The 8,003-nt window shown below is 48.6% G+C and overlaps 1 protein-coding gene across 1 annotated transcript in view; it reads right to left on the bottom strand.

Annotated features, from left to right (window-relative positions):
- Nucleotides 1–416: 416 nt before the first annotated feature.
- Nucleotides 417–8,003, bottom strand: part of LOC146346491 (1-phosphatidylinositol 4,5-bisphosphate phosphodiesterase gamma-1-like) — a 106,638-nt gene continuing 99,051 nt past the window's right edge. The window contains exons 30-32 of the mRNA XM_084848557.1: nt 7,012–7,100; nt 6,075–6,259; nt 417–5,386 (exon numbers count right to left, since the gene is read on the bottom strand). Of these exons, the coding sequence (XP_084704683.1) occupies nt 5,335–5,386; nt 6,075–6,259; nt 7,012–7,100 (326 nt within the window). The 3' untranslated portion in view covers nt 417–5,334. The remainder of the gene's footprint in view (nt 5,387–6,074; nt 6,260–7,011; nt 7,101–8,003) is intronic.

The raw sequence follows: 8,003 nt of genomic DNA, 5'->3' as shown, positions 1-8,003 counted from the left end.
TCTCTGTGCAAGGGCCATTAAGTGGAAAATGTTCACAACTGGATGTCTTTGTTATACTCCTGTTTTGTCCACATCTGGATGCTAAAAGATGTGGATGAGGGAATTGGAAGTTATAAATAGTGCCATTACTGGTGGTATTGGACAAGGTCAAAGCCATGCAGTTCCTGTCCAAAATAGCATAGACAGACATGGCAGAAGCAAAGCTCATGTGCAGCAAAGGGAGAATGAGATGGCTGCCAGGGCTGTAGGCAAGGTGAGGATGGGTATTTCTATCAATCCATTGCAGCGGAAAGCCTGAAGAGTGGGTAGCAGGGCCATTCCATCAACTGGAGGTTGGTAGTACCATGAAAGCAGAACTGCACCCTTGGCAGGAGAAAGAAAAAGCCAGACAGAAATTCAGGCAAACACCTTCATGTATAAATACTGGCTAAATAGATTTATTTTCATACAAAGGATACACGAGTCCCTCCCCAGAATAGCGCTAGAAGGGTTGATCTCCTTGCAACAGTGCTGGTGCGCCTGCCGACTTGCTTGTGCTTCTTGTGTTCTCCCTGGCTAGGGTCTCCCAACCGTACATCTGCAACCACCACCACACACAAAATAATCATTGGCTTGTCATTTTCTCAGGGAGAGGTGGCTTCTTCCTGTTCAGTTGGCTGCAAACCAGCCTGGACACTGAACTTGAGTAGCGCTGTCTGGACTTCCCTGCAGGAGGTGTGTGTCCCGCTGGCAGGTCAACCGCTTTCTCAAGCTTTTCCCTCCCGATCCCATGATGCTTTGTGATCTGCCTGTACTGAACTGAAGAGCAAGAAAATTCCCAGGTGAAATGCAGGAATGGGAGGTAAATTGGAGTTCATGGCTGGCTCTGGCAAACGTCCCCATGGAAGAGCAGTTTCCTTGTGCCTTCTCTCAAATGGAAAAAAAACCCAAACCAAACCCATTGATGATATGTTTGAAATGAGTGGAAGAATCTTTTTTTTATGATAATGTGAACATATAAGGAGCCGAGTCAAACTGACAGCCCATTTAACCAAGTACTTTTAATCTTGACTGGCAGCTATGCACCAGTTGCAAGCAGGCATACATCCCAGTCTGACTACCCCACAAACTACTATTACTGGCAGTTCTCTTTCAGAGGTGGGATACACCCCATACTTGCTTTGGAAGTATATGCACCCCATACTTGCTTTGGAAGTAAGGTATGCACTTGCCTTCACGGCTGATCCCATTCAGTGGGAGGAGCTTTCCCCAGTTTAGCCCCACCTGCTCAAAGCAGCAAGACTTTGCCAGAACTCTAGCCCTGAATTTTTCTGTGTGCTAGCAGCTCTCCACAACATACTTCTTCCAGTATCTGACCCCAATGCAGTGAGACTTCTGCCATATGCCCCACAGAGGAGAAAGCCAGAGTGGGTCAAAAAGAGGAGAGAAAGAATCTCCCAGGCAAGTTCTGGCAAGGGCAAAGCATTCCAAGGACAAAAGGTCCTGCTCAACATCAGAGCATCTCTCCTGTGCATAGGAGAAAACTCCTGGGCTGTGCACCTTCGTGCAGGCCTCTTTGTGAATAACCACGTAAACTGTCAGTGCTGGCACTGCAGCGCTCCGGAGAGAGCTGCATATTCCACCTTCATCGCACCCTAAATGCCGAACTCTGCATAAAGGGATAAGGCATTTTGTGGAGTGTGGGAGTTGCATCCTCTTGTTCACTGCAAGGCCCATTCAGCCTCTCTAACTTCAGAGATTTCCCCAGGATTTCAAAGCTTATCTTTGCATCTGCAGGATTTTTTTTAATAGTGAAAGTTGAAATTCTCAACCTGCTCAAGTCTATGACAAGAAAGCCTGCATTGGTGGGTGTGCAGAGTTTACCACAGCTCGGGAACTGCTGTTCCTCTGTGGCTCTGGCAGCTTCTGGAAAGGCTGAATGAAGAAGTTTCTGCTCCTCTCTCTAGCCCTCTTTTCCATCTCTCACCTCCAAGTGTTATCAGCTCTTCAGGGCCATTCATTTTTGCATAGGCCTCTGAGGTACTAATTGTTAGCTTTTAAAACTGCTGTCTCTCCATCACCCGGCTGAACAGCTCAGGGTCTCTCTCACCACAGACAGCTTTGTGGCCCCTCCCCCTTGGTCAATTTATGGCACAGTTTGGCAGAACAAAGCTGCCCCAGGCAGAACTTGATCAGGAGATTCTACACTCAATGCTTTGGAAGCATCTTGGTCTCTTCTTAGCCATTTTTGTTGTTGCAATCCCTGCCAGCTTTCTTCAGTGCAGTAACTGCATCTTCCCTTTTCTCAACTGACCGCAACTTTCTTGGAAAGTTTCCTGCACAAACACCACTGAACAGAGCGCATAGGTGTAGTCTTGAAAGCAAAGTCCCATTCATCTCCAGGGTTGGTAGGGGTGATCCCAGTGCCTTGCACCCTTTAATGCTGCCTTCCATAAATGTATGCCGCCAGTTCAAATCTCACTGCTCACTTTTCTTGGAGTTCAATTACTGTGCAGATGCTTTAGCTTCTACAAGTAGGCCCATCTTCATTGCTGGTACTGCAAGAACCCCTAGTAAGACCACCTCATCCCTTACACAGGCCTCACAGCAGCAGAAGCTGAGCAGAGCTTTGTTCCCATGAAGCTGGCAGCTGCATTCCCTTTCCCTGCAGCTTAAGTTGGGGCTGTTGCTTTGCTTTAGGCTGGGCCCACCTTGGAGGCACCTCTGTTCCTTTGCTTCAGCTGCGGGGTGAAGGAGCCTAATGGCTCCCAGCGCCTTGTGTCAAAGCCATCCAAATTCTGCAATTGGCATGAAGTACGCAGCTATTCCTAAAGTTGTTTCTTTTGCATACATGATCCTGCTACAGGGAGTCGGGGAAAGAACAACACACTCATTAAGAACACTGAAGCTTTGACTTGATATCCTGCTCAAGGCCACACACACCTTCAGAGATTTTAAAACCAGCCAAGCTGCATTTTTTAAAATCTTATATCTGCAACAGATTCTCAAAATGTGAAATTAATTGGGCTGGATCCAGAGGTCCTCTTCCTCTGGTGGAAGGACTGCATCGATCACAAGAAATATTTTTTCCCAACTGGCGTAGCGTGAAAGAGAATAAAGAGCAAGTTCTGTTAACGATGGAGGCAAGCAACGAACTGGAGGGAAGGAGCCAAGGATACCAGGGCCAAGGCAAAGATCCTTGTTCATGTGATCCCTGCCTTGCCTTGGGCATCTTTGATACCTCCTTAGCACCAAACAGAGAATGTGTGATTTAGGGCGCAATCCTATGCATGTTATCACAGAGAAAAGGCCTACAACTCCTTTGCCGGCTGGGGAATGCTGGGAGTTGTAGGCCTTTTCTCTGTCTAAACATGCATAGGATTGCACCCTTACTGACATATTGCAGAGCTTTGGCATGGAGTCTCTCTCTCCTGACTGCTCTGGTGGGCTGGCAGACAAGGCAGAGGCCACGCAATCTTCTCACTTATATCTGTTCTTACCCTGGCCACTAGAATTACCCACAACACCACATCCTGCCTTGTGGTGTCTTCAACTGTTCACATGACAGCCCAAAGTCAAATATGTAAATTACAGACGCATGCAAGCAAGAGGAGAGAATGGAGTTAGGTTAAATATCTAAAGAACTGCTAAAGCGTAGGAGCAGTTCAGCAAGAGGGCAGGATACCTTTCTTGAAGATTAGACAGGTACTTTTTAGGGCTGAAGTAGCGAGAGGTTGCTGGACTATGTGGTCCACCATATCTTTTACCCATGGATGATTCCGAGCTCTGGGAGATGCTGTTGCCATCCCATAAGGTGCTGTTTCCTCTCCTGAAAACTGCGTCTCTCAATGGCCATCCGAACGTAGTTTCAGTTTAGAGCTGTCTCAGGTGGAAGTTGAGGCTAAAGTACGGCTTGCTCAAGTGGAACCAAAGGTGTTTCTGACAAGATCAGACACATTTTTCATCATGGGTCTGCACAGCATTGTTGTCATTGCTGTTACCTAAAGTGACACAAGAGGTTCTTCCTCAACTGAAGCATCAATAAGACTAGTGACTTAGTTTCTCTGTAGGGTTTTTGCACTTCCCAATCTTGCTTCCTTTTGAAGACCCTGGTGAAGAAGCAGGGCTCTCAGACCGTGGCTGGCACAAAATGTGACATCAGGCTTGATGTGGGTCGCCTTTGTGGAGGTGGGAACGAGATAGCGACCACAACACTGGATAAGCCTCCCTCCCTGTTGCTACACTGCAGTAGACCCTTCTGGGAAGTCTGGGCTCTACTGTCTGCAACAGCAGGCGTGCAGCGCCTATTCAGAAGTGTTCTCCTGTGGAAGGCAGCAGGGGGCGGGAGACCTTTCCCTCTACAATAAATAAATAAATATACCAGCCTGGCCTCCTGTGCACCCTTACTTGGAAATAAGCCCCATTGAAATAAATGGGACCTACTTCTGAATAAACACAGGGGCTCGAGTGGCATGTGGGAGGCAAGGCTGCTGCCGGTCACTTTGGAACTTGTGCTTAAGGGTGGAGAGAGGGAAGCTGTGGGGCTGAAAACAAGTAGCCCGATCTGTGTTACAGTCAACTGGCACTCCGTGACACCCTCCCCCCCAAAGGGAGCACCTTTATCCTGGCCTTCCTCATCCCCCTGCCCTTTGTGATTCTCACTCCTACTCCATAGTCTTGCCTGCGCCTATCACCTTGGCATCTTTGCTCAGCTGGGTCGTGCAAGCTCTCATGATCCAACCATGACTCTCGTCAAGCCCCTCTGTCCGAGCTTCCTACTGTTCTAGTCCTTTGGCCTGTTTCCAGCCAGCTCTTAGAGGCTTGTACTGTGCAGGAAACAAAGCTCTCTGGGGTCTCCAGTGGGATCAGAGATGTGTGCCGCTGCCAAAAGTTGCAACCAAAAGCGGGGAGGGGGGAATTCAATGAAAAAGAATAAAAGAAAAGTCTCCTCTGTCCGTGGGAAGGAAGATGCTATGGGTTAAAATGAGCTCAACCGAACTTTTCAATGAAGTGGCTCACACTGAAATGTCTGCAATGGGGCCTTTGGGAATCACAGGGTCTCCATCCTAGCAGGCTTTTGTGTTCTTTGAGCCAGCCTGCTTGCTACAATGGGGAATGGCCAGCAAAGCGCCAGTTTCCTGCTTCCCAACACTGCTGGGGAGCATTCCTGGTGTGGTTACATCAGCCGTGGTAGGCTCTGCCCCACTGCCAGGCAGCCAGCCAGCCAGCCAGCCGGGACTTGGGTAGCAGCAGTCTGGGCAATAGCTGGTATCAAAGGCCTCCCTGGGTTTTGGTGGGGGGAGGCCGCTCCAGGCTCCTGAGTAGCAGGGGCAAGCCAAGAGCATGAACCTTGGCTCAGTTACGCTTGTTGGCCAACTGCCGGTCTCGTTTCTTCTTCTCCATCAACCTGCATTGGGAAAAAGAACATGACTTCAGGCCTCCCCTCAAAAATTAAAGTTGCTCAGCCGTCCCAAGAGTAGCTAAGGACATATTTGGAAGCCTCTGATTTTAGTGGAGCAGAGCACAAGAGATACTGACCCAGTTCGGATGACACAACAACCGTGGGTTGTTGTGAATGAGCAGTAGAGCAAGCGTGCCAGCTCCTGACTGCTCACCCTCTCCTGCTATGATAAGCCAGGGACGCTTCATCCTGGGTTGTTTAGCATGTGTGAACCTGGAATTGTGGGTTGCTGGGGGAGGAACACCCCAGACTTAGAACCCATGGTTTAACCTGGGTTGTTTCGCACAATGGGAGAGCAGTTAGGAGCCAACGTGCTCACTCCCAAAGCACCCACTGTTTCTGTTGTCCAGACTGGGCCACATTCTTGCACTTTTTGGACTCTCTCTTTAATGCCATAGCCACTCCTGTGTCTTTGATGATGTCAGGCAGATTTGATGGTTTGGAGGGCTTTCTTTCTTCCATTGACTTTAGAGACTAGAGCAGAAGATGATGCAGAAGAGCTCTTTTACAATAGGGAAGAGGGTAAATCAAGTAGGCTGGGAAGGGGGAACTTGCCAAACCAAGGATTGAGGGCCCTCCGGGGGTGGGGGATTTTTCTTCCAGATTGACAGAAGGCCTGGTGAACTCCACTCACTTCCTGTTGCGCACTTCTGTCAGCTCCATGAGCCTCTCCTGTGCTGCCCGCAGCTCGTCCAGACGCTGCTGATAACGTGAGTCACAGTTGTTGCTGTGCTCAAAGTTGGACACCTGGTTGGAGAGTTCGCTGGCCCGGTCACGCAATTGCTGGATGGAGGAGTACAAGTTCTCATCATCTTCTTCCTGAGACACAGGAAACAGACAAAACTCTGTGGGTGCTAAAGTTCAGATCCCTCGAATCTCACACAGTCTTTGACGAGGCAGCAGTGCTGCCTGTCTAGTTTCTACAGCTGCTTTTCTAAAAGATACGTCTCATTCAAATTATTTGTGTTAGGAGTGCAACATCATGAATGGTGTCAATTATATCCCCAAGTTAAAAACCAAAGCAAACAGGTGTTAGGGATCAAAATGCATTTTTCATGCTAGCTGACAAAGCACCCAAAGGTGCTGAAGCATCTTATACAGGGTAACGTAGTTAATGCACCATGAGGTTTTCCAGGCAACACTAACAGCGTGTTTCATCCAAAGCATGATGAGGGCAGAAGATGCGATGGATAAGTTGACAGACAACTAAAGGCGACAGCAATGCTCAATTGACCCTGCTTGCTGGAGCACATGTCATGAATGCAACCCATGTCCAAATGGAAGAAAATTGTATTTTTTTTGTAGAAAAAGTTCATGATAATCTTTTTTAAAACCCTGAGAACCACAATTACATTTTTAATAAATGCAGCCCCTTGCTTTAATTGCCCTGTGACCTTTATCTGTCTAAATAGCAAGCCTAAAGTAGGAAGGTTCACAGAGTCCTACAGTCTCCTGCTTTTAAGCAGGACCTGTGTTATCTGGCATTTGCACAGATAACAGACAGTGTGCAAGAGAGGCCCTGCCTTCCACCAGTAGCAGCAGATGTAGAACTCCACAAACACTTTGCCTACCTTGGCATTGACAGTTTCAATGTGGAGCAGCAGAGAAGCAAGTTCAAGGTCCTCGCTGTAGCTGTTCTTCAAGGGCACCGACCTGTAACCTGCAGGCAGGGACCTGAGTTTAATTTAGAACCCCAAATCCACTAAATCAGAAAGGTAAATAGCAAAACAAATGCAAAGCATGTGATCCAGGAGATGCTGGATTCTTGGATGTTCAAAATGCTTTTGTCTAAGTCGCTCACTAAAGGCTCCTGAGGAGATTTAGCAGTCATGGCATTTTCAGGCACATTTAGCACAACCCGCCTAAACAGGTGCGGCCATCTGTGAAGAACCTTCCAGCAGAGGAGGGGAAACAAATGGCAGACAGCAAAGGATGTCAAAGTGGGTGGAACAACTCTGACAGAGGCTCTCTTGTGCTGTAGGGCAACAAACCACACTGAACATGTGAAGCTGCTCTAGACTGCTTTAGGCCACTGTCCATATTGTCCAGGAAAATCTCCTCCTTTGACTGGCAACACCTCTCCAGGGGTCGATCTCAGCCCTGTTACCTGAGATTCTTTTCACTAGTGCTGCTGATGGCTGAACCAGGGGCCTCCTGCATGCAAAGTTCCCCCCGGAGCTACGCCTGCTGCTGTTGGTCCCTGGCAGAAGGGAGGCCGCCAAATCGGGGCTGCCAGGAAGACACTAACAGGACAAACCAGGGGCAGAAGCCAACACTACACAGAAGGATGTCCGCTCGTGCAACGGGACTTTCTCCCTCTCCCCGTCCTCCTGCAGCCCCCCGAAAACCTGCTCCAGATGGTCCCCAACCCTCCAGAGCAGATGTTGAGGGTGTACTGGGGGGGGGGATCACCCACTTCTGCTGACAGAAGCAGTTCTGTGAGAGGAAAAGCTCCATTGGATTTCGCCCTGTGCAAGTAATGTAAATGTTAAATCCCTTACTATGAACCACCTTGTCCACTGAAAATGCTGCATAAATGTATTTATTTGACTGATCGGATTTG

The sequence above is a fragment of the Heloderma suspectum genome, chromosome 4 (genome assembly GCF_057233095.1).
Source record: "Heloderma suspectum isolate Gila_16-S chromosome 4, 16-S_ref, whole genome shotgun sequence".
Classification (NCBI taxonomy): domain Eukaryota; kingdom Metazoa; phylum Chordata; class Lepidosauria; order Squamata; family Helodermatidae; genus Heloderma; species Heloderma suspectum.
This window is presented reverse-complemented; position numbering and strand designations above follow the sequence as displayed.